We start from the raw sequence: 27,685 nt of genomic DNA on the forward strand, positions 1-27,685 counted from the left end.
TGTTGGTCCCATGTTTCATGAGCTGAAATAAAACATGCCAGAATTTTTCCACACGCATGAAAGATAATTTCTCTCAAATCTGGTTCACAAATTTGATAACATCCCTGTCAGTGAACATTTCTCCTTTGCCAAGATAATCCATTCACCTGACAGCTGTGGCATATCAAGAAGCTGATCAAACAGCATGATCATTACGCAGGTGCACCTTGTGCTGGGGACAATAAAAGGCCACTAAAATGTTCAGTTTTGTCACACAACACAATGCCACAGATGTCTCAAGTTTTGAGGGAGCGTGCAATTGGCATGCTGACTGCAGGAATATCCACTGGAGCTGTTACCAGAGAATGTAATGTTAATTTCTCTACCACAAGCCGCCTCCAACGTTGTTTTAGAGAATTTGGCAGTACATCCGACCGGTCTCACAACCGCAGACCATGTATAACAACGCCAGCCCAGGACTTCCACATCGTCTGAGCACCCGCCACCCAGAGCTACTTGACCAATTAGGAGAGTGATGTGGTGCTGCAGCAGTTGACCTGGCCTCCACAATCAACCGACCTCAACCCAATTGAGAAGGTTTGGGATGAGTTGGACCGCCGAGTGAAGGAAAAGTAGCCAACATGTGCTTAGCATATGTGGGAACTCCTTCAAGACTGGTTGTCCTGGTAACAGATACCAGAGGGCAGATCTATTTTATTTGTTCAAACTAAACTACAGCACTTACTTTGATGAGTCAAATCTGATCCTTTCTTCTCTCCTCCTCTCACAGTTCCACTCAGCCCCGTTGTTTTCCTGCAGTCCACCAGCAGCACAGACAACCTCTTCATACCCAGCAGTAAGGCGCTACCAGAAGAGGCACAACACGGGGACTCCGGGAGGACGGAAGGGCTAGCGTTGTCCTGGTAACCCTAAAGAGGGGACACAGACCATTATGGATGCTGATGTCACCGCTGTCATGAAGTGCTTTACAGAAACCCAGCCCAGACCCCGATAGAGCAAGCTGTATGCTAGACCAAACCAAGCTGTACCATCTGGTGTTGTGATCTGGAGAGACTCTTCTCTGCCTCGTCAGCATCAGGATGTTGTTGAGGCTCCCCAGAGGATCCACAATAGTCATGTCTCTCTCCTGTGTGAACGAGAACATCAAACAGATTGTAAACTTATGATCTTCTATTACAATCATAGGGTCTAACAAGAGGCATTAATATGTCTAAAAAGGGCCTAAAATGGCCACTTCCATCATGATTTTATTAAATATTTTTTGTGATGCAAATGTAAAAGGGTCGTTCCACGAATTGGGTGAGTTTTGCATTCCTTTTAAGTATAAATTATGCACCAATATTGAATTTTAAAACCCCACATTAGTTCAACAATGGCAGAGTTTGTGTCCCTGTTTAAGACAGTACTCACTGGTGGTAATCCGATCTTCTGTCTCCTCCTCTTTCACTCCCAAAATGACCTCCTTCTTCACCTTTATTGAGACAGCCTCCTCTTCCTCTCTAAAAGGTTCTTCCTCTTTTTCCCCTATAACATCCTCCTCTTCCACTCTGCCTGCCTCTATCCCCTCTCCCACTCCTAAAGGTTCTTTATTTTTTTTCACAGCAACATCCTCCTCCTCTTTCACAGCCTCCTCTGCCTCCTCTTTCATTCTGAAAATGTCTACCTCCTCCTCTTCCACTGTGACAGCCTCTATCCCCTCTTCCACTACAATATGTTCTTTCTCATATTTCACTGTAATACCCTCATCCTCTTCTTTCAGTGTGATATTCTCCTCTTCCTCCTTTTTCATTCTGAAAGCTTCTTCCTCCTCTTCTTCCACTGTGAGAGCCTCCATCCCCTCTTCCTCTCCAAACGGAGATTTCTCTTCTTTCACTGTAACACCCTCTTCTTCTTCTTCTTTCACGACAATGTTAAGCCCCAGAGCTTCTTTCTCCGTCCAGTAGACCTCCTCTTCTTTAGCAAGGGGCGAGTAGTTTAGTGAGCTCATGGTCCGGGATGTTAGCTAGCTAGTTAACATTAGCGACTAGCCTAGTGCTATGCTCAGTATCAATCTTTAACAAGTTTGCAAATTGAACAACCAAATTACCTTAAAGTTAACCAGTAGAAACGTCAACAGAATTGTGTTTAAAACACTGAGATTAGCTAATGTACATAAACATGGTCTAAAGCGTCAATGTTTCGCATTTAAATTAGCTAGCAAGCTACCGAGGTGGTTGAAAGAGTAGCCGTGTTGTTGTTCCTGAAGAAGCGTTCAGTCCACAAGATTATACGTCACGCAAGAAGAGTCAGCTGAAAGACGCAAATCGCCATCTGCTGGCTGGAGTGGGTACCGCAGTTTGGAAACAATAGTTACTACACTTTGTATTGGAAAGAACGTCATAATAATTTATCAATAAGCTGATATATTTTCTCTTCCATCTTACAAATAATACTTTCCTGTACACAGAAGTATAAGCTTAATATGAACATGTATATTGATTGAATTTATTTGACAGTTTGTAAAATACATACAATAAGGGCGCTCCAGCTGGTGACGCCTCCACATACAATTTAAGAAAATCATGAAGGATAACACAATAATGCTTAACAGATATTTACATGGTGGTCCTTTTCAAAAGGGGAAGGGGAAATACAACAAGGTTAGGCGGCGATTGTAATGACAACAGACAACGACAGACACAATTGTTGTTTGTTTCACAACATCTGATAATTAATACAATTTCCTTTCCTAATAAACAACTATGGTACGTCTTCCTTGTCTCACATACCCTTAATATATAAACAATCAATACCTAATATATATATATATACACAAGACAATCACAACATAATAAACAACATACCCTTAATATATAAACAATCAATCCCTAATATATATATGTATATATATATATACACAAGACAATCACAATATAATAAACAACATACCCTTAATATATAAACAATCGATCCCTAATATATATATATATATATATATACAAGACAATCACAATATAATAAACAACTAAAGACTGGAAACCCAAATTGGTCTACACGGACAAGTTCTGGCCTGGTTTAGATCTTACCTGTCGGAAAGATATCAGTTTGTCTCTGTGAATGGTCTGTCCTCTGACAAATCAACTGTACATTTCGGTGTTCCTCAAGGTTCCGTTTTAGGACCACTATTGTTTTCACTATATATTTTACCTCTTGGGGATGTTATTCGAAAACATAATGTTAACTTTCACTGCTATGCGGATGACACACAGCTGTACATTTCAATGAAACATGGTGAAGCCCCAAAATTGCCCTCGCTAGAAGCCTGTGTTTCAGACATAAGGAAGTGGATGGCTGAAAACGTTCTACTTTTAAACTCGGACAAAACAGAGATGCTTGTTCTAGGTCCCAAGAAACAAAGAGATCTTCTGTTAAATCTGACAATTCATCTTGATGGTTGTAAAGTCGTCTCAAATAAAACTGTGAAGGACCTCGGCGTTACTCTTGACCCTGATCTCTCTTTTGACGAACATATCAAGACTGTTTCAAGGACAGCTTTTTTCCATCTACGTAACATTGCTAAAATCAGAAATTTTCTGTCCAAAAATGATGCAGAAAAATTAATCCATGCATTTGTTACTTCTAGGTTAGACTACTGCAATGCTCTACTTTCCGGCTACCCGGATAAAGCACTAAATAAACTTCAGTTAGTGCTAAATACGGCTGCTAGAATCCTGACTAGAACCAAGAAATTTGATCATATTACTCCAGTGCTAGCTTCCCTACACTGGCTTCCTGTTAAGGCAAGGGCTGATTTCAAGGTTTTACTGTTAACCTATAAAGCGTTACATGGGCTTGCTCCTACCTATCTTTCCGAGTTGGTCCTGCCGTACATACCAATACGTACGCTACGGTCACAAGACGCAGGCCTCCTAATTGTCCCTAGAATTTCTAAGCAAACAGCGGGAGGCAGGGCTTTCTCCTATAGATCTCCATTTTTATGGAACAGTCTGCCTACCCATGTGAGAGACGCAGACTCGGTCTCAACCTTTAAGTCTTTACTGAAGACTTATCTCTTCAGTAGGTCATATGATTGAGTGTAGCCTGGCCCAGGAGTGTGAAGGTGAACGGAAAGGCTCTGGAGCAACGAACCGCCCTTGCTGTCTCTGCCAGGCCGGTTCCCCTCTCTCCACTGGGATTCTCTGCCTCTAACCCTGTTACAGGGGCTGAGTCACTGGCTTGCTGGTGCTCTTTCATGCCGTCCCTAGGAGGGGTGCGTCACTTGAGTGGGTTGAGTTACTGACGTGATCTTCCTGTCTGGGTTGGCGCCCCCCCTTGGTTTGTGCTGTGGTGGAGACCTTTGTGGGCTATACTCGGCCTTGTCTCAGGATTGTAAGTTGGTGGTTGAGGATTACCCTCTAGTGGTGCGGGGGCTGTGCTTTGGCAAAGTGGGTGGGGTTATATCCTTCCTATTTGGCCCTGTCCGGGGGTTTCTTCGGATGGGGCCACAGTGTCTCCTGACCGCTCCTGTCTCAGCCTCCAGTATTTATGCTGCAGTAGTTTGTGTCGGGGGGCTAGGGTCAGTTGGTTACCTGGAGTACTTCTCCTGTCTTATCCAGTGTCCTGTGTGAATTTTAAGTATGCTCTCTCTAATTCTCTCGTTCTCTCTTTCTCTCTGAGAACCTGAGCCCTAGGACCATACGTCAGGACTACCGGGCATGATGACACCTTGCTGTCCCCAGTCCGCCTGGCCTTGCTGCTATTCCAGTTTCAACTGTTCTGCCTGTGGTTACGGAACCCCTACCTGTCCCAGACCTGCTGTTTTCAACTCTTAATGATCGGCTATGAAAAGCCAACTGAGATTTATTCCTGATTATTATTTGACCATGCTTGTCATTTATGAACATTTTGAAAATCTTGGCTCTCTCTAATTTTCTCCTTCTCTCTTTCTTTCTCTCGGAGGACCTGAGCCCTAGGACCATACGTCGGGACTACCGGCCGTGGTGACTCCTTGCTGTCCCCAGTCCGCCTGGCCTTGCTGCTATTCCTGCTGCTATTCCAGTTTCAACTGTTCTGCCTGCGGTTATGGAACCCCTACCTGTCCCAGACCTGCTGTTTTCAACTCTTAATGATCGGCTATGAAAAGCCAACTGAGATTTATTCCTGATTATTATTTGACCATGCTTGTCATTTATGGAAATTTTGAAAATCTTGGCTCTCTCTAATTTTCTCCTTCTCTCTTTCTTTCTCTCGGAGGACCTGGGCCCTAGGACCATGCGTCGGGACTGCCGCCCGTGGTGACTCCTTGCTGTCCCCAGTCCGCCTGGCCTTGCTGCTATTCCAGTTTCAGCTGTTCTGCCTGCGGTTATGGAACCGCTACCTGTCCCAGACCTGTTGTTTTTCAACTCTTGATGATCGGCTATGAAAAGCCAACTGAAAATTATTCATGATTATTATTTGACCATGCTTGTCACTTATGAACATTTTTGAACATCTTGGCATAGTTCTGTTATAATCTCCACCCGGCACAGCCAGAAGAGGACTGGCCACCCCTCATAGCCTGGTTCCTCTCTAGGTTTCTTCCTAGGTTTTGGCCTTTCTAGGGAGTTTTTCCTAGCCACCGTGCTTCTACACCTGCATTACTAGCTGTTTGGGGTTTTAGGCTGGGTGTCTGTACAGCACTTCGAGATATTAGCTGATGTACGAAGGGCTATATAAAATAAAATTGATTGATTGATTGAACTATGGTACATCTTCCTTGTCTCACATACCCCCAATACATTTTGATTTGGCAAAATTATACAACTCAAATTCTTACACTATTAACTACTATCTTACACTACTTCTAACAAATTTGGCAAATACGGCTATTGGATCTTCCCAGACTCTTATCATCGGATGGACCCCAGCCATCAATCTGCAAGGCTTTGATCTTCCCAGACTCTTATCATCGGATGGACCCCAGCCATCAATCTGCAAGGCTTTGCTCTTCCCAGACTCTTATCATCGGATGGACCCCAGCCATCAATCTGCAAGGCTTTGATCTTTTGATCTGTGGAACCTTGCAAGTTGATTTGTAACAATAAATTCATAAAGTATTTGCTTGTTAGTTTGGATGAAAATGTAATTGAAACCAGAGTGAAAATTATCTTGAAGTTATACATTAGAATTTATTTCCTGTTGGAGTTTACATTATAGGACCACTACTTATTCAGTAGTTATTCAGCACACTACGATGATACACATCCATATGATTCCCTATGATACACATCCCTATGATATCTATGATACTATGATACACATCCCAATGATTCCCTATGATACACATCCCTATTATTCCCTATGATACACATCCCTATTATTCCCTATGATTCCCTATGATACCCATCCCTATGATACTATGATACCCATCCCTATGATATCCTATGATACCCATCCCTATGATACCCATCCCTATGATATCCTATGATACACAGCCCTATGATATCCTGTGATACCTATCCCTATGATACTATGATACCCATCCCTATGATACCCTATGATACTATGACACACATCCCTAAGGGCCAGTGGAGGCGGCGCGAGACATTATAGCACCAGTACTTAATTACCCCAACATCATTCTGAGATAACAGTTTATTTACATAAAAATACATGCAGTAGTGAAAACACTGGAAAGTCAATACCTAACACGAATTTCCCAAGTCTCTGCAGCCTACTCTCCCACCACGTATAGGGCTTGCACCTCTCCTATGTCCCACTGTTCAGAGGCATATATTTATCCTACTGTTCAGTAGCCTACATCCTTATCTCCTGTGTGTTTTATCTCATGTGTTCTCATGTTACCTAACTGATTAAAACAATTTCCACACTGGGAGGAGTGGTAAGGCTTCTCCCCTGTGTGTGTATTCTCTCATGTGTTTTCAAGTTCAATAACTGGGTAAAACTCTTTCCACACTGGGAGCAGTGGTACAGCTTTTCTCCTGTGTGTATTCTCTCATGCCGTTTCAGGTCCCCTAACTGGGTAAAACATTTTCCACACTCGGAGCAGTGGTAAGGCTTCTCTCCCGTGTGTATTCTCTCATGCCGTTTCAGGACCCCTAACTGGGTAAAACTCTTTCCACACTGGGAGCAGTGGTACAACTTTTCTCCTGTGTGTACTCTCTCATGTTGTTTCAGGTCCCCTAACTGGTTACAACCCTTACCACACTGGGAGCAGTGGTAAGGCTTCTCCCCTGTGTGTGATCTCTCGTGTTTTTTAAGGTAGCTTTTCTGATTAAAACTCTTTCCACACTGGGAGCAGTGGTAAGGCTTCTCCCCTGTGTGTAACTGCTCATGTGTTTTCAGGTTACATAAGTGGATAAAACGCTTTCCACACTGGGAGCAGTGGTAAGGCTTCTCCCCTGTATGTATTATCTCGTGCGTTTTCAGGTTACGTAAGTGGGTAAAACTCTTTCCACACTGGGAGCAGTGGTACAGCTTTTTTCCTGTGTGTATTCTCTCATGTCGTTTCAGGTCACCTAAGTGGTTACAACCCTTTCCACACTGGGAACAATAGTACAGATTTTCTCCTGTGTGTATTCTCTCATGTCGTTTCAGGTCACCTAAGTGGTTACAACCTTTTCCACACTGGGAACAATAGTACAGCTTTTCTCCTGTGTGTATTCTCTCATGTCGTTTCAGGTCACCTAACTGGTTACAACCCTTCCCACACTGGGAGCAGTGGTAAGGCTTTTCTCCTGTGTGTATTCTCTCGTGTTTTTTCAGGTAGCTTTTCTGGTTAAAACGCTTTCCACACTGGGAGCAGCAGTAAGGCTTCTCCCCTGTGTGTAATTGCTCATGTGTTTTCAGGTTTTTTAAGTGAGTAAAATTCTTTCCACACTGGGAGCAATAGTAAGGCTTCTGCCCTGTGTGTATTCTCTCATGTGTTTTCAGGTTACGTAAGTGGGTAAAACTCTTTCCACACTGGGAGCAGTGGTACAGCTTTTCTCCTGTGTGTATTCTCTCATGTGTTTTCAGATTACACAAGTGGGTAAAACTCTTTCCACACTGGGAGCAGTGGTAAGGCTTCTCCTCTATGTGTATTCTCCCGTGTTTTTTCAGGTAGCTTTTCTGGTTAAAACCCTTTCCACACTGGGAGCAGTGGTAAGGCTTCTCCCCTGTGTGTATTCTCTCATGTTGGTTCAGGTGTCCTTTCTGGTTAAAACTCTTTCCACAGTGGGAACACTGGTGTCTTCTTGCTGGTTTGGACGTCCCTGGCTCTGGTTCTTCTGAGTCTGGTCTTTCTCCTGCTAAAGACAGAGTGTTCATTTAAATAGAGACCTGAATGAAACCTCCACATGATAAAACGGCCTTGCTACGAGGGTAAATAATAATCAGATCCCTCAATAACCTGATGCCAGTTTTAACAGTCTTGGTGTCATTTTAAAACAAATATTGTAGAGCTTCCTGGTAATTACTGATAATATGTTTACATTACTTATTTCATTCATCCTGTTTTACAAGTCAGAACACAAAAAACTAGACAGTTCTAGGACACTTAAAACACAGACGTCGCAAGATTCCAATCGAGCAGGTGGTTCTAAATATTTAACTTTCATAGCTGTATGATACAGAATGCGACCTACGATATGATACAGAATGCGACCCTTAAACTGAAAAATAAGTAAATTAGGAATTTTGTGTGGAAGTCCAAAACTAGTTTTTACGTCGAAGATACAAAGCACATCACATCCCCGTTGTTGAAAGGGTTCGACACATGCTGTTTAAATGGACCAATTTCTTATTTAGACGTTCACAGATTTTCAACATGTTGACTATCGCCGATGTCATATTTTGGGTAATGTAAAAAATAAGGTGAAATATTTGGGGTAGATGTTCCTAAAACTGATAGTTACTATATATAGTAAGTCTATATACAGCCATATCATAGAGTCTGAAAAGGCTTGTTCATTCTCATGTGATGAATAACCTATGACATCATATGTTTCTAAAACTGATAGCAACTACACTGAACAAAAATATAAACGCAACATATAAAGTGTTGGTCCCATGTTTCATGAGCTGAAAAAAAAGATAGCAGAATTTTTCCCCATACGTACAAAATGCTTATTTCTCTTGAATTGGGCACAACTTTTGCATCCCTGTTAGTGAACATTTCTCCTTTGCCAAAATAATCCATCCACCTGACAGGTGTGGCATATCAAGAAGCTGATTAAACAGCATTATCATTACACAGGTGCACCTTGTGCTGGGGACAATAAAAGGCCACTCTAAAATGTGCAGTTTTGTCACACAACACGATGCCACAGATGTCTCAGAGGGAGCGGGCAATTGGCTGACTGCAGGAATGTCCACTGGAGCTGTTGCCAGGGAATTTAATGTACAGTACCAGTCAAAGGTTTGGACTCACCTACTCATTCAAGGGTTTTTCTTCATTTTTACTATTTTCTACATTGTGGAATAATAGTGAAGACATCAATACTATGAAAAACACATATGGAATCATGTAGTAACCAAAAAAGTGTTAAACAAATCTAAATATATATTAGATTCTTCAAAGTAGCCACCCTTTGCGTTGATGACAGCTTGGCATTCTCTCAACCAGCTTCACCTGGAATGCTTTTCCAACAGTCTTGTAGGAGTTCCCACATATGCTGAGCATTTGTTGGTGGTTTGTTTGCAGCAATTTGACCATGAAGGCCTGATTTACGCAGTCTCCTCTGAACAGTTGATGTTGAGATGTGTCTCTTAATTGAACTCTGTGAAGCAGTTATTTGGGCTGCAATTTCTGAGGCTGGTAACTAATTAACTTTTCCTTTGCAGCAGAGGTAACTATGGGTCTTCCTTTCCTGTGGTGGTCCTCATGAGAGCCAGTTTCATCATAGCTCTTTTGCGACTGTACTTGAAGAAACATTTAAAAAGTTCTTGAACTTTTCTGGATTGACTGACCTTCAAGTAATGATGGACTGTCTTTTCTCTTTGCTTAATTGAGCTGTTATTGTCATAATATGGACTTGGTCTTTTACAAAATAGGGCATCTTCTGTATACCACCCCTACCTTGTCACAACACAACTGATTGGCACAAATGCATTAAGAAGAAAATAAATTCCACAAATTTACTTTTAAGAAGGCACACCTGTTAATTAAAATGCATTCTACGTGCCTACCTCATCAAGCTGGTTGAGAGAATTCCAAGAGTGTGCAAAGCTGTCATCGAAGCAAAGGGTGGCTAATTTGAAGAATCTCAAATATAAAATATATTTATTTGTTGAACACTTTTTTGTTTACTACATGATTCCATATGTGTTATTTCAGAGTTGATGTCTTCACTATTATTCTACAATGTAGAACATAGTAAAAATAAAGAAAAACCCTGGAATGAGTAGGCGTTATAGCGGTATTAATTAGAGAAAGGTAAAGAAGATTTTGTTCGGGCGCCAGGCAGGTATTAACCCTGCCGAAAGAAAAGAATAGTAGAACAGCGAGTACCACTACCAGACCCACACACATCAACAGAAGAGACTGCCTAGAGTGTAGCCTGTTGACCAGATAGCCAGCGGAGAGAAAAAGAATACACATCACATCACAGTCCTTCCACAATTCTTGGTAACCCCACCAAACATACCCCATATAACAATAATGGCAGAGCCAATAAACAGCAACTTCATACAATAACAAATGAACCCAGTCATCACACAGAGGATTTGCAATAGTTTGTATTTTCTTCCTGGGAAGGAGTGCAGAGGGTATGAATGTGTGGTGTTCATATACACACTAGTCCAGCTCCAATGAAACTTCAATGTACTTAGGAAATAGAGTCGGTTGCAGTGTAAAGCACTGGAACATAGCGTGAAGAGAAAGAGAGAAAGGGAACAAGAGAGGGCTTAGCTGTGGTCTTGAGGTTGCAGGTATCCGGTCTGACTGTCCGATGGTATGTTGGGTTGTAGTTGAACGCTTCACAACAAATGTTGCTACTAATCCATTTGATCCATAACCATCGCAGTCCCAAATGAGAACAACCACGTCGTCGAGCGATCACACCGAGGATTGATCCAAACACTGTACAACCACATACGCTGAAGACAAACAAAAAACCTCTGCAGCATAGCACACAACAAAAACTGTCGCGCCAATCAATAGCTCCCCTCCAATAGAGCTTAACGAGCTCTTTTATCTCCTCCTTCCTACTGCTCATGCGCTCTTAAAGTGGCAGCGCACTTAAGTGCAGGATTTCGCCACACTCCTCCCCCCATGAAAAAACAAAGCCTGTAGAAACAGAGAGGATGCAGGCTTTGACAAGTTAATGTTCCTGCAGGTGTTGCTTTTGCCGGCGATCCAGCTCTTCTGCCGTAGGGTAGCAGGGCTTTAGGTCAACAACATGCACCGTCCTGACATCTTCCCCAGTGTCCTCCAAACAGACCAAGTAGTTCACTGGTCCCAACTGCTGCACTACACGGTATGGGCCTTTCCATCTCGAAGCTAGCTTGGCAGTGAACTTCTTAGATGCTTTCGACAGATGATGGGAACGTACCCAGACACGAGACTGGGGTGGGAAACACACGTCTCGTCTATGTTTATCATAGTTTCTCAGCTGTCGTTGTTTGGCTTTGTTCTTTATATTTTCTCGGTCTCTGACTTGACCTTGTCCGGACTCTGCATAATGCAGCAGGCTCCAGCCTGAAATCAGTGCATTACCAGGTTGAAATGGATGAGGCTGGGAATAGTCAGAGTGCAGCCGATAGGAGGGTTCGGACATCGAGATGGTCAGTCCACTGAAGAACAGGAAGTCTAGACCAAGGACTACAGCAAATGCAAGGCTTGAATTTGCAAGAATAGCCACAGGAAGTTTAATAGTCTTTTCATGCAGTTGTATTATTATACTAATCCAGCCCAAAGGGGTGGTAGGTTCTCCATTGGCCAAGTACAATGGTCCCTTCTCCCATGTTTGTATCTCCTCATGAGGTAATGCCATTTTCTGCCACAGGGCCTCTTGCATCAGGGTGTAAGTTGCTCCTGTGTCAATTATGGCCTTCCCTCTCCAGTTCCTAACAGTCAGGGGCACCAATAGTTGTTGCGGAATAGGAATAAGACCGCTAGTTGTGATTTCTAAAGGCTTCATGGGCATTAAGGCTGACCCAATGGTATGCAAGCCACCACGTCTGTCTAGGCTGTCGGTCTTCTGTCCTTTCTGACCTTTTCCAGCATCCTGACGCTGGACATAGAGCGGGCAAGAACCTGGAGGATGTTGGACTTTACACCTCCAACACATCACTGGACTTTTGTCTTGGCTCTTGGGTACAAATATCTGAGATGGTTTAGCCCTAGGAGAGCTATGGGTATACTGGGATGAAGGAACAGGGGTTTTAGTTTGAAGGTGGTGCTTCCAGTCCTTCTCAAACTGAGTCCCCAGACGCACCAGATCATCCACATTCTGCACACGTTCTCGAAGTTGACTAGCAAGGCGGGGAATCATGTTCTTGAGAATGAGTTTGACCATCTCCGGCTCAGTAATGTCAGCCTTCCATCTCCTACATAGAACTCGATAGGAGAAGGCAAAGTCCCGTATTGGCTCTGCTTCACCCTGGACTCTGTTACGAACACGTTCCGCCAGTTCATCCCCATAATCCTCTGAGAGGAAGGCTGAGAGGAATCTTTTTTGAAACTCCTCCCAGGTTGACACATGTTCACGGGCTATCTCCCACCAGTCTCTTGCTGTACCATGGAGAACACTGCGGAGGGTGGCAAGAACCTCCCAGTCAGTAAGGGGCCGGATAGAAAGAAAATCATTACACTTAGATAAGAAAAACAGTGGATCAACATCATCTTCTGGGCTGCCAAAAGTGGGGAAAAGTAGTTTGATAGGGAGGGAGCGCTCTAGAGGAGGCATGACAGTTTCAGCGGGAGTTCTGTTTAACAGTATCTTCATAGGGGGTTTTGTAGTGCTACCTGTTCCTATTCCGGTACTGACCAAGCCAGTGGCAGAGGTAAAACCTAAGGGAGGTACAGAAGATTTGTCCAGAAGGGAAAAGCCTTTCATTTCCTCCTTGTGCAGCTCTTCCATTTGAAGGTCTGTGGCCTTCTGTGCTTTTCCCATCTCATTAACGGTGTCCTTTATAGTTTGTTCAATCAACAATCGTAGTTCCCCTGTGAGAGAGTTCTTCATGTCCTCCATAACTTCCTTCAGATAAGAACACACTCCCTTCACAACAGAGGCAGACTCCTCTGCTCTCTGTTTTTGTTCCTCCTCAAGATAGATTAGGACTTGCTGATGGTTAGATTCCATTTGCGTTTTGAACTGGTTCAGTTGTCCCTGAATATCCTGTTTCAGAGAATCGTGTGAATATTTCTGTATCTGAACAATTTGATGTTGGTTTTCCTCCATTTGACAGGGAAGGTAATCCAACCTCCGCTGCACATCTGTCTGATGAGCCTCCACACATTCACTGAGTTTGCGAATGGCATTCTCCTGCATTGTCAAACTATGATTGGTGTGTGTCCATTGATGTTCCAGTCGTCCAGTGATCACAGAGACACCTCTCCCAGTCTCTCTGGGCAGGGTAACAGGAAGAGGTTGAGGGGAGGGTAATGGTGGAGAGATTATTAGCGAGCCAGAAACCTGGGGATTAGGGTCAGTGCTATCCAACTCCATTAGTTCATCGAATCCTTCCACAATGAAAGAATCTTGAACACGATGACCATTAGGTGTGTCCACATTGACACAGTATGGGGTTCCAACAAAAGACATGATTTCAACTTTGTGTGGATGGGGTCAGGGGTGTTTCTGTTCAAGTCCTTGTTCGGGCGCCACTTCTATAGCGGTATTAATTAGAGAAAGGTAAAGAAGATTTTGTTCGGGCGCCAGGCAGGTATTAACCCTGCCGAAAGAAAAGAATAGTAGAACAGCGAGTACCACTACCAGACCCACACACATCAACAGAAGAGACTGCCTAGAGTGTAGCCTGTTGACCAGATAGCCAGCGGAGAGAAAAAGAATACACATCACATCACAGTCCTTCCACAATTCTTGGTAACCCCACCAAACATACCCCATATAACAATAATGGCAGAGCCAATAAACAGCAACTTCATACAATAACAAATGAACCCAGTCATCACACAGAGGATTTGCAATAGTTTGTATTTTCTTCCTGGGAAGGAGTGCAGAGGGTATGAATGTGTGGTGTTCATATACACACTAGTCCAGCTCCAATGAAACTTCAATGTACTTAGGAAATAGAGTCGGTTGCAGTGTAAAGCACTGGAACATAGCGTGAAGAGAAAGAGAGAAAGGGAACAAGAGAGTGCTTAGCTGTGGTCTTGAGGTTGCAGGTATCCGGTCTGACTGTCCGATGGTATGTTGGGTAGTAGTTGAACGCTTCGCAACAAATGTTGCTACTAATCCATTTGATCCATAACCATCGTGGTCCCAAATGAGAACAACCACGTCGTCGAGCGATCACACCGAGGATTGATCCAAACACTCTACAACCACATACGCTGAAGACAAATAAAAAACCTCTGCAGCATAGCACACAACAAAAACTGTCGCGCCAATCAATAGCTCCCCTCCAATAGAGCTTAACGAGCTCTTTTATCTCCTCCTTCCTACTGCTCATGCGCTCTTAAAGTGGCAGCGCACTTAAGTGCAGGATTTCGCCACACTCCTCCCCCCATGAAAAAACAAAGCCTGTAGAAACAGAGAGGATGCAGGCTTTGACAAGTTAATGTTCCTGCAGGTGTTGCTTTTGCCGGCGATCCAGCTCTTCTGCCGTAGGGTAGCAGGGCTTTAGGTCAACAACATGCACCGTCCTGACATCTTCCCCAGTGTCCTCCAAACAGACCAAGTAGTTCACTGGTCCCAACTGCTGCACTACACGGTATGGGCCTTTCCATCTCGAAGCTAGCTTGGCAGTGAACTTCTTAGATGCTTTCGACAGATGATGGGAACGTACCCAGACACGAGACTGGGGTGGGAAACACACGTCTCGTCTATGTTTATCATAGTTTCTCAGCTGTCGTTGTTTGGCTTTGTTCTTCATATTTTCTCGGTCTCTGACTTGACCTTGTCCGGACTCTGCATAATGCAGCAGGCTCCAGCCTGAAATCAGTGCATTACCAGGTTGAAATGGATGAGGCTGGGAATAGTCAGAGTGCAGCCGATAGGAGGGTTCGGACATCGAGATGGTCAGTCCACTGAAGAACAGGAAGTCTAGACCAAGGACTACAGCAAATGCAAGGCTTGAATTTGCAAGAATAGCCACAGGAAGTTTAATAGTCTTTTCATGCAGTTGTATTATTATACTAATCCAGCCCAAAGGGGTGGTAGGTTCTCCATTGGCCAAGTACAATGGTCCCTTCTCCCATGTTTGTATCTCCTCATGAGGTAATGCCATTTTCTGCCACAGGGCCTCTTGCATCAGGGTGTAAGTTGCTCCTGTGTCAATTATGGCCTTCCCTCTCCAGTTCCTAACAGTCAGGGGCACCAATAGTTGTTGCGGAATAGGAATAAGACCGCTAGTTGTGATTTCTAAAGGCTTCATGGGCATTAAGGCTGACCCAATGGTATGCAAGCCACCACGTCTGTCTAGGCTGTCGGTCTTCTGTCCTTTCTGACCTTTTCCAGCATCCTGACGCTGGACATAGAGCGGGCAAGAACCTGGAGGATGTTGGACTTTACACCTCCAACACATCACTGGACTTTTGTCTTGGCTCTTGGGTACAAATATCTGAGATGGTTTAGCCCTAGGAGAGCTATGGGTATACTGGGATGAAGGAACAGGGGTTTTAGTTTGAAGGTGGTGCTTCCAGTCCTTCTCAAACTGAGTCCCCAGACGCACCAGATCATCCACATTCTGCACACGTTCTCGAAGTTGACTAGCAAGGCGGGGAATCATGTTCTTGAGAATGAGTTTGACCATCTCCGGCTCAGTAATGTCAGCCTTCCATCTCCTACATAGAACTCGATAGGAGAAGGCAAAGTCCCGTATTGGCTCTGCTTCACCCTGGACTCTGTTACGAACACGTTCCGCCAGTTCATCCCCATAATCCTCTGAGAGGAAGGCTGAGAGGAATCTTTTTTGAAACTCCTCCCAGGTTGACACATGTTCACGGGCTATCTCCCACCAGTCTCTTGCTGTACCATGGAGAACACTGCGGAGGGTGGCAAGAACCTCCCAGTCAGTAAGGGGCCGGATAGAAAGAAAATCATTACACTTAGATAAGAAAAACAGTGGATCAACATCATCTTCTGGGCTGCCAAAAGTGGGGAAAAGTAGTTTGATAGGGAGGGAGCGCTCTAGAGGAGGCATGACAGTTTCAGCGGGAGTTCTGTTTAACAGTATCTTCATAGGGGGTTTTGTAGTGCTACCTGTTCCTATTCCGGTACTGACCAAGCCAGTGGCAGAGGTAAAACCTAAGGGAGGTACAGAAGATTTGTCCAGAAGGGAAAAGCCTTTCATTTCCTCCTTGTGCAGCTCTTCCATTTGAAGGTCTGTGGCCTTCTGTGCTTTTCCCATCTCATTAACGGTGTCCTTTATAGTTTGTTCAATCAACAATCGTAGTTCCCCTGTGAGAGAGTTCTTCATGTCCTCCATAACTTCCTTCAGATAAGAACACACTCCCTTCACAACAGAGGCAGACTCCTCTGCTCTCTGTTTTTGTTCCTCCTCAAGATAGATTAGGACTTGCTGATGGTTAGATTCCATTTGCGTTTTGAACTGGTTCAGTTGTCCCTGAATATCCTGTTTCAGAGAATCGTGTGAATATTTCTGTATCTGAACAATTTGATGTTGGTTTTCCTCCATTTGACAGGGAAGGTAATCCAACCTCCGCTGCACATCTGTCTGATGAGCCTCCACACATTCACTGAGTTTGCGAATGGCATTCTCCTGCATTGTCAAACTATGATTGGTGTGTGTCCATTGATGTTCCAGTCGTCCAGTGATCACAGAGACACCTCTCCCAGTCTCTCTGGGCAGGGTAACAGGAAGAGGTTGAGGGGAGGGTAATGGTGGAGAGATTATTAGCGAGCCAGAAACCTGGGGATTAGGGTCAGTGCTATCCAACTCCATTAGTTCATCGAATCCTTCCACAATGAAAGAATCTTGAACACGATGACCATTAAGTGTGTCCACATTGACACAGTATGGGGTTCCAACAAAAGACATGATTTCAACTTTGTGTGGATGGGGTCAGGGGTGTTTCTGTTCAAGTCCTTGTTCGGGCGCCACTTCTATAGCGGTATTAATTAGAGAAAGGTAAAGAAGATTTTGTTCGGGCGCCAGGCAGGTATTAACCCTGCCGAAAGAAAAGAATAGTAGAACAGCGAGTACCACTACCAGACCCACACACATCAACAGAAGAGACTGCCTAGAGTGTAGCCTGTTGACCAGATAGCCAGCGGAGAGAAAAAGAATACACATCACATCACAGTCCTTCCACAATTCTTGGTAACCCCACCAAACATACCCCATATAACAATAATGGCAGAGCCAATAAACAGCAACTTCATACAATAACAAATGAACCCAGTCATCACACAGAGGATTTGCAATAGTTTGTATTTTCTTCCTGGGAAGGAGTGCAGAGGGTATGAATGTGTGGTGTTCATATACACACTAGTCCAGCTCCAATGAAACTTCAATGTACTTAGGAAATAGAGTCGGTTGCAGTGTAAAGCACTGGAACATAGCGTGAAGAGAAAGAGAGAAAGGGAACAAGAGAGTGCTTAGCTGTGGTCTTGAGGTTGCAGGTATCCGGTCTGACTGTCCGATGGTATGTTGGGTAGTAGTTGAACGCTTCGCAACAAATGTTGCTACTAATCCATTTGATCCATAACCATCGTGGTCCCAAATGAGAACAACCACATCGTCGAGCAATCACACCGAGGATTGATCCAAACACTGTACAACCACATACGCTGAAGACAAATAAAAAACCTCTGCAGCATAGCACACAACAAAAACTGTCGCGCCAATCAATAGCTCCCCTCCAATAGAGCTTAACGAGCTCTTTTATCTCCTCCTTCCTACTGCTCATGCGCTCTTAAAGTGGCAGCGCACTTAAGTGCAGGATTTCGCCACAGCGTGTCCAAACTTTTGACTGGTACTGTAAATTCCTCTACCATAAGCCGCCTCCAACGTCATTTTAGAGAATTTGGCAGTACGTCCAACCGGCTTCACAAATGCAGACCACATGTAACCACGCCCGCCCAGGACCTCCACATCCGGCTTCTTCCCCTGCGGGAGACTGAGACCAGCCACCTGGACAGCTGATGGAACCCAGTAGAACGTCTCTCTGTAATAAAGCCATTTTGAGGGGGAAAACAAATTCTGATTGGCTGGGCCTGGCTCCCCAGTGGGTGGGCCTATGCCCAGTCATGTGAAGTCCGCAGATCAGGGCCTAATGAATGTATTGACATTGACTGACGTATATGTACTGTAAATCGTTGCGTTTATATTTTGTTCAGTCTATATATAGCCATATTATATAGTATGTAAAGGCTTGTTCATCCACATGTCATGAATTCACTGTGACATATTTGTATACGTTTTATTAGACTTATGACGTAATAGATCATATGGGTTGAGTAGTGTTTTATGATGTAATAGATCATATGGGTTGAAAAGTGTTTCATGATGTAATAGATCATATGGGTTTAGTGTTTTATGATGTAATAGACAATATGGGTTGAAAAGTGTTTTATGATGTAATAGATCATACGGGTTGAAAAGTGTTTTATGATGTAATAGATCATATGGGTTGAAAAGTGTTTTATGATGTAATAGATCATGTGGGTTGAGTAGTGTTTTATGATGTAATAGATCATGTGGGTTGAATAGTGTTTTATGATGTAATAGATCATGTGGGTTGAGTAGTGTTTTAATGATGTAATAGATCTATATAGGTTGAGTAGTGTTTTATGATGTAATAGATCATATGGGTTGAAAAGTGTTTTATGATGTAATAGATCATATGGGTTGAAAAGTGTTTTATGATGTACTAGATCATATGGGTTTAGTGTTTTATGATGTAATAGATCATATGGGTTGAGTAGTGTTTTATGATGTAATAGATCATACGGGTTGAGTAGTGTTTTATGATGTACTAGATCATATGGGTTTAGTGTTTTATGATGTAATAGATCATACGGGTTGAGTAGTGTTTTATGATGTAATAGATCATACGGGTTGAGTAGTGTTTTATGATGTAATAGATCATATGGGTTTGAGTAGTGTTTTATGATGTAATAGATCATACGGGTTGAAGAGTGTTTTATGATGTAATAGATCATATGGGTTGAGTAGTGTTTCATGATGTAATAGATCATATGGGTTTAGTGTTTTATGATGTAATAGATCATATGTGTTGAAAAGTGTTTTGTGATGTAATAGATCATATGGGTTAAGTAGTGTTTTATGATGTAATAGATCATATGTGTTGAAAAGTGTTTTATAATGTAATAGATCATATGGGTTGAGTAGTGTTTTATGATGTAATAGATCCTATGGGTTGAAAAGTGTTTTATGATGTAATAGATCATATGGGTTGAGTAGTGTTTTATGATGTAATAGATCATATGGGTTTGAGTAGTGTTTTATGATGTAATAGACCATATGGGTTGAAGAGTGTTTTATGATGTAATAGATCATATGGGTTGAGTAGTGTTTTATGATGTAATAGATCATACGGGTTGAGTAGTGCTTTATGATGTAATAGATCATATGGGTTGAGTAGTGTTTCATGATGTAATAGATCATATGGGTTGAGTAGTGTTTCATGATGTAATAGATCATATGGGTTGAGTAGTGTTTTTTGATGTAATAGATCATACGGGTTGAGTAGTGTTTTATGATGTAATAGATCATACGGGTTGAGTAGTGCTTTATGATGTAATAGATCATTCGGGTTGAAGAGTGTTTTATGATGTAATAGATCATATGGGTTGAGTAGTGTTTTATGATGTAATAGATCATATGGATTGAGTAGTGTTTTATGATGTAATAGATCATATGGGTTGAGTAGTGTTTTATGATGTAATAGATCATACGGGTTGAGTAGTGTTTTATGATGTAATAGATCATACGGGTTGAGTAGTGCTTTATGATGTAATAGATCATTCGGGTTGAAGAGTGTTTTATGATGTAATAGATCATATGGGTTGAGTAGTGTTTTATGATGTAATAGATCATATGGATTGAGTAGTGTTTTATGATGTAATAGATCATATGGGTTGAGTAGTGTTTAATGATGTAATAGATCATATGGGTTGAGTAGTGTTTTATGATGTAATAGATAATACGGGTTGAGTAGTGTTTTATGATGTAATAGATCATACGGGTTGAGTAGTGCTTTATGATGTAATAGATCATATGGGTTGAGTAGTGTTTCATGATGTAATAGATCATATGGGTTTAGTGTTTTATGATGTAATAGATCATATGTGTTGAAAAGTGTTTTGTGATGTAATAGATCATATGGGTTAAGTAGTGTTTTATGATGGAATAGATCATATGTGTTGAAAAGTGTTTTATAATGTAATAGATCATATGGGTTGAGTAGTGTTTTATGATGTAATAGATCCTATGGGTTAAAAAGTGTTTTATGATGTAATAGATCATATGGGTTGAGTAGTGTTTTATGATGTAATAGATCATATGGGTTGAGTAGTGTTTTATGATGTAATAGATCATATAGATTGAGTAGTGTTTTATGATGTAATAGATCATATGGGTTGAGTAGTGTTTTATGATGTAATAGATCATATGGGTTGAGTAGTGTTTTATGATGTAATAGATCATATGGGTTGAGTAGTGTTTTATGATGTAATAGATCATACGGGTTGAGTAGTGTTTTATGATGTAATAGATCATACGGGTTGAGTAGTGCTTTATGATGTAATAGATCATACGGGTTGAGTAGTGTTTTATGATGTAATAGATCATTCGGGTTGAAGAGTGTTTTATGATGTAATAGATCATATGAAGAATGGCGCTGAAGGAGATGGCATAGTCTCTGATCTGTAGGTATCTGAAAAAGTTACTTCTGGGAAGATGATACGTTTCCCTCAGCAACTCAAAGGAGGCAAAGGTCCCTTCTATATATAGATCCCCTATGGTATTTATCCCCAACTCTCCCCATCGCTCAAAGTTGTTACCAAGGTTAGAGGGAGAAAAGGAGGAATTCCTGACAACGGGGAGCATGAATGATATTGGTCTCATGTCAAAGTAGACTATAATTTGCTTCCAGATACGGACTGTGCTATGTATAATAGGATTGTTACGATAACGTGACATCTCCAGATACGGACTGTGCTATGTATAATAGGATTGTTACTATAATGTGACATCTCCAGATTGACAGGCGACACAATCCCAGCGCCAATAGAGAAGGGGTGGATATCCTCACGGTCCGTACTCAACCAGCTGGATGACGGATGTGTGTCATCCAGCCAAAACGTAACAGCGTGGAGGTTAGCAGCCCAATAGAGAAGGGGTGGCAATCCTCACGGTCCGTACTCAGCCAACTGGATGACGGATGTGTGTCATCCAGCCAAAACGTCACAGCACGGAGGTTAGCAGCCCAGTAGTAAAATATAACATTTGGGAGAGACGATCCTCCTTCCATCTTGGATTTACAGAGGTGTTGTTTACCTATCCTGTGTGTTTTATAATCCTCCTTCCATCTTGGATTTACAGAGGTGTTGTTTACCTATCCTGTGTGTTTTATAATCCTCCTTCCATCTTGGATTTACAGAGGTGTTGTTTACCTATCCTGTGTGTTTTATAATCCTCCTTCCATCTTGGATTTACAGAGGTGTTGTTTACCTATCCTGTGTGTTTTATAATCCTCCTTCCATCTTGGATTTACAGAGGTGTTGTTTACCTATCCTGAGTGTTTTATAATCATCCTTCCATCTTGGATTTACAGAGGTGTTGTTTACCTATCCTGTGTGTTTTATAATCCTCCTTCCATCTTGGATTTACAGAGGTGTTGTTTACCTATCCTGTGTGCTTTATAATCCTCCTTCCATCTTGGATTTACAGAGGTGTTGTTTACCTATCCTGTGTGCTTTATAATCCTCCTTCCATCTTGGATTTACAGAGGTGTTGTTTACCTATCCTGTGTGTTTTATAATCCTCCTTCCATCTTGGATTTACAGAGGTGTTGTTTACCTATCCTGTGTGTTTTATAATCCTCCTTCCATCTTGGATTTACAGAGGTGTTGTTTACCTATCCTGTGTGCTTTATAATCCTCCTTCCATCTTGGATTTACAGAGGTGTTGTTTACCTTTCCTGTGTGTTTTATAATCCTCCTTCCATCTTGGATTTACAGAGGTGTTGTTTACCTATCCTGTGTGTTTTATAATCCTCCTTCCATCTTGGATTTACAGAGGTGTTGTTTACCTATCCTGTGTGTTTTATAATCCTCCTTCCATCTTGGATTTACAGAGGTGTTGTTTACCTATCCTGTGTGTTTTATAATCCTCCTTCCATCTTGGATTTACAGAGGTGTTGTTTACCTATCCTGTGTGTTTTATAATCCTCCTTCCATCTTGGATTTACAGAGGTGTTGTTTACCTATCCTGTGTGTTTTATAATCCTCCTTCCATCTTGGATTTACAGAGGTGTTGTTTACCTATCCTGTGTGTTTTACAATCCCAGATGAAGGATTGATAATTGAGTCCAGTTGTTTATGAAAGGATTTAGGTATGAATACTGGGATGTTCTGGTATAGGTAGAGCAGTTGTTTATGAAATGACTTAGGTATGAATACTGGGATGTTCTGGTATAGGTAGAGCAGTTGTGGGAGGAAGACCATTTTAATGGCATTCATTCTTCCGAGCAAAGAAATTTGGGAGAGTTCTCCAAAATTGTATGTTTGCCTTGAGTTTTTGCATCAGAGAGGGGAAATTCTCTTTAAATAGTGAGAAGTATTGCTTGTTAACTACACCATTTTACGATCCCGTAACCAATTGTGCGATTGTGTATGCTTCTTCTCGTTATTTGTAACTTATTTTGTACATAATGTTTCTGCCACTGTGTCTTATGACCGAAAATAGCTTCTAGATATCAGGACAGCGATTACTCACCCCGTACTGGAGAAATACTTTTTCTTCAATGAAGGATTTACTTCAGAAGCCGGACAAGGCCCTCATCCTCGTCATTCGCATGAGAAAGAAACGGAGGTATCAGGGACGAAGGTCCAGGTGCCTTGTAAGGATCCGTCGCCAAGAGGGTAATCTACCTTTAACATCTGTCCTATTAGCCAACGTACAATCAATCAATAAAATACGAAGTACGATTACGTATATATCCTACCAACGGGACATTAAAAACTGTTTCACCGAGTCATCATATCACAACCAGCTATTGTTGGGAGTCCCGTAGGGCAACGCAGAATTGGCCCAGCGTCGTCTGATGTAGGCTGTCCAGTTATATAAAGGTTCAGTATAAATATGGCCATAAGCAAACAGGAACACACTCATCCAGAGGTGGCGCTCCTAGTGGCTGGAGACTTTAAACAGGAACACACTCATTCAGAGGTGGCGCTCCTAGTGGCTGGAGACTTTAATGCAGGGAAACTCAAATCTGTTTTACCTCATTTCTACCAGCGCGTAAAATGTGCAACCAGAGGAAAACTCTAGACCACCTTTACTCCACACATAGACGCAAGTTTGCGGACGACACTACAGTGGTAGGCTTGATTACCAACAACGACGAGACGGCCTACAGGGAGGAGGTGAGGGCCCTCGGAGTGTGGTGTCAGGAAAATAACCTCACACTCAACGTCAACAAAACAAAGGAGATGATTGTGGACTTCAGGAAACAGCAGAGGGAGCACCCCCCTATCCACATCGACGGGACAGTAGTGGAGAGGGTAGTAAGTTTTAAGTTCCTCGGCATACACATCACGGACAAACTGAATTGGTCCACCCACACAGACAGCGTTGTGAAGAAGGCGCAGCAGCGCCTCTTCAACCTCAGGAGACTGAAGAAATTCGGCTTGTCACCAAAAGCACTCACAAACTTCTACAGATGCACAATCGAGAGCATCCTGTCGGTCTGTATCACCGCCTGGTACGGCAACTGCTCCGCCCACAACAGTAAGGCTCTCCAGAGGGTAGTGAGGTCTGCACAACGCATCACCGGGGGAAAACTACCTGCCCTCCAGGACACCTACACCACCCGATGTCACAGGAAGGCCATAAAGATCATCAAAGACAACAACCACCCGAGCCACTGCCTGTTCACCCCGCTATCATCCAGAAGGCGAGGTCAGTACAGGTGCATCAAAGCAGGGACCGAGAGACTGAAAAACAGCTTCTATCTCAAGGCCATCAGACTGTTAAACAGCCACCACTAACATTTAGTGGCTGCTGCCAACATACTGACTCAACTCCAGCCACTTTAATAATGGGAATTGATGGAAATATATGTAAAAATGTTTCACTAGCCACTTTAAACAATGCCACTTAATATAATGTTTACATACCCTACATTACTCATCTCATATGTACAGTATATCACAAAAGTGAGTACACCCCTCACATTTTTGGAAATGTTTGAGTATATCTTTTCATGTGACAACACTGAAGAAATGACACTTTGCTACAATGTAAAGTAGTGAGTGTACAGCTTGTATAACAGTCATGAGAAAATCAAAAGAAATCAGCCAAGACCTCAGAAAAAAATTGTAGACCTCCACAAGTCTGGTTCATCCTTGGGAGCAATTTCCAAACGCCTGAAGGTACCACGTTCATCTGTACAAACAATAGTACGCAAGTATAAACACCATGGGACCCCGCAGCAGTCATATTGGCTCATTCATCCCCCTCTTCTCCCCTGTAACTATTCCCCAGGTTGTTGCTGTAAATGAGAATGTGTTCTCACTAAACATACCTGGTAAAATAAAAATAATTTAAAAAATACAGCTACGGAAGGAGACGCGTTCTGTCTCCTAGAGATGAACGTACTTTGGTGCGAAAAGTGCAAATCAATCCCAGAACAACAACAAAGGACCTTGTGAAGGCGCTGGAGGAAACGGGTACAACATTATCTATGTCCACAGTAAAACGAGTCCTATATCGACATAACCTGAAAGGTCGCTCAGCAAGGAAGAAGCCCCTGCTCCAAAACCGCCATAAAAAGCCAGACTACAGGTTGCAACTGCACATGGGGACAAAGATCATACTTTTTGGAGAAATGTCCTCTGGTCTGATGAAACAAAAATATAACTGTTTGGCTATAATGACCATCGTTATGTTTGGAGGAAAAAGGGGGGAGGCTTGCAAGCCGAAGAACACCATCCCAACCGTGAAGCACGGGGGTGGCAGCATCATGTTGTGGGGGTGCTTTGCTGCAGGAGGGACTGGTGCACTTCACAAAATAGATGGCATCATGAGGCAGGAAAATTGTGGATATATTGAAACAACATCTCAAGACATCAGTCAAGAAGTTAGAGCTTGGTCACAAATGGGTCTTCCAAATGGACAATGACCTCAAGCATACTTCCAAAGTTGTGTCAAAATGGCTTAAGGACAACAAAGTCAAGGTATTGGAGTGGCCATCACAAAGCCCTGACCTCAATCCTATAGAAAATGTGTGGCCAGAACTGAAAAAGTGTGTGTGAGCAAAGAGGCTTACAAACCTGACTCAGTTACACCAGCTCTGTCAGGAGGAAGGGGCCAAAATTCACCCAACTTATTGTGGGAAGCTTGTGGAAGGCTACCCGAAACGTTTGACCCAAGTTAAACAATTTTAAAGGCAATGCTACCAAATACTAATTGAGTGTCTGTAAACTTCTGACACACTGGGAATGTGATGAAAGAAATAAAAGCTGAAATATATCATTCTCTCTACTATTATTCTGACATTTCACATTCTTAAAATAAAGTGGTGATCCTAACTGACCAGGGATTTTTTACTAGGATTAAATGTCAGGAATTGTGAAAAACTGAGTTTAAATGTATTTGGCTAAGGTGTATGTAAACTTCTGACTTCAACTGTAATTATGACATAACATTGAAGGTTGTGCAATGTAACAGCAATATTTAGACTTATGGATGCCACCCGTTTTATAAAATATGGAACGGTTCCGTATTTCACTGAAAGAATAAACATTTTGTTTTCGAAATTATAGTTTCTGGATTTGACCATATTAATGACCTAAGGCTTGTATTTCTGTGTGTTTATTATATTATAGTTAAGTCTATGATTTGATAATTGACAGAGCAGTCTGACTGAGCGGTGGTAGGCAGCAGCATGCTCGTAAGCATTCATTCAAACAGCACTTTACTGCAATTGCCAGCAGCTCTTAGCAATGCTTGAAGCACAGCACTGTTTATGACTTCAAGCCTATCAACTCCTGAGATTAGGCAGGCAATACTAAAGTGCCTATAAGAACATCCAATAGTCAAAGGTATATGAAATACAAATGGTATAGAGAGACATAGTCGACGCGTCATAATTCCTATAATAACTACAACCAATATTGAAGACTCATGTTAAAAGGAACCACCAGCTTTTATATGTTCTCATGTTCTGAGCAAGGTGTCCATGCTCAGTCCCCTCCTGTACTCCCTGTTCACTCATGACTGCACAGCCAGGCACGACTCCAACACATCATTAAGTTTGCCGATGACAACAGTGGTAGGCCTGATAACTGCACCATCGAGAGCCTCCTGACTGGTTGCATCACTGCCTGGTATGGCAACTGCTCGACCTCCGACCACAAGGCACTAAAGTATATCACTGGGGCCGAGCTTCCTGCCATCCAGGACATTTATACCAGGCGGTGTCAGAGGAAGGCCCTAAAAATTGTCAAAAGACTCCAGTCACCCTAGTCATAGACTGTTCTCTCTTTTACCACATGGCAAGCGGTACCACACGGCAAGCGGTACCACACGGCAAGCGGTACCACACGGCAAGCGGTACCACACGGAAAGCGGTACCACATGGCAAGCGGTACCACACGGCAAGCGGTACCACACGGCAAGCGGTACCACACGGCAAGCGGTACCACACGGCAAGCGGTACCACACGGCAAGCGGTACCACACGGCAAGCGGTACCACACGGCAACCGGTACCGGAGCGCCAAGTCACAGGTGGAGATAACCAACATATATGGTCGATTCCGTGGGAAAGTCAACCTGAGCAAGTGTAACGGGGGTAAGAATGGGCCGTAAACTCACTCCACAGCGAGCTTGAAACGTCACAGATGGAGATAACCAACATGTACCTTTTGTATATCTTCAATCGGTTCATTGTCAAGGAGAGCGGTCACATGTGTTGAGAAGCAGAGGATCAACAGTTTAAGCCCGGTATGAGGACAGGGACAGTGGAGGAAACTAAACTGTTACCAGCACATTGATGTCAAAAAAGTTAGTAATTTCAAATGAAACAATGTTCTTTAAAGTCTATGTTGGAGTTCAGCCGTCATTTGACCTGATAAAGTAGAAAATTAAATGAATTTTGGCCATTACAGAGTCGGAGGCCAAGTCTCACAAAAAATGCTTTTCATTTATACATATTTCATGGCTTTTAGAAAAGGCTTACAGAGTTTGTTTTAAACAATATATTTGTTGTGTAGATTAGATGTTAATGAAGCAATACAGACCATATTGGAGTGTCTGGAGTTTAGTTTGTGTGTTCTAGAGTCTTGTAAAGATAGGGGGGGTTGACTGGGACAGACAATGTAACATCTA

The 27,685-nt window shown here is 42.6% G+C and overlaps 1 protein-coding gene and 1 pseudogene across 1 annotated transcript in view; one reads left to right on the forward strand and one right to left on the reverse strand.

The window, feature by feature from the left end:
• LOC120023442 overlaps positions 1-8,202 on the reverse strand; it is a gene marked incomplete at both ends in the record, with an annotated part of 359,115 nt that extends 350,913 nt beyond the window's left edge. The window contains 1 exon segment of the mRNA XM_038967467.1: positions 6,914-8,202. Coding sequence (XP_038823395.1) covers positions 6,914-8,202 — 1,289 coding nt within the window.
• A 4,496-nt stretch (positions 8,203-12,698) lies between these two features.
• LOC120023451 overlaps positions 12,699-27,685 on the forward strand; it is a 127,692-nt pseudogene continuing 112,705 nt past the window's right edge.

This window comes from Salvelinus namaycush, chromosome 2 (assembly GCF_016432855.1).
Source record: "Salvelinus namaycush isolate Seneca chromosome 2, SaNama_1.0, whole genome shotgun sequence".
NCBI lineage: Eukaryota > Metazoa > Chordata > Actinopteri > Salmoniformes > Salmonidae > Salvelinus > Salvelinus namaycush.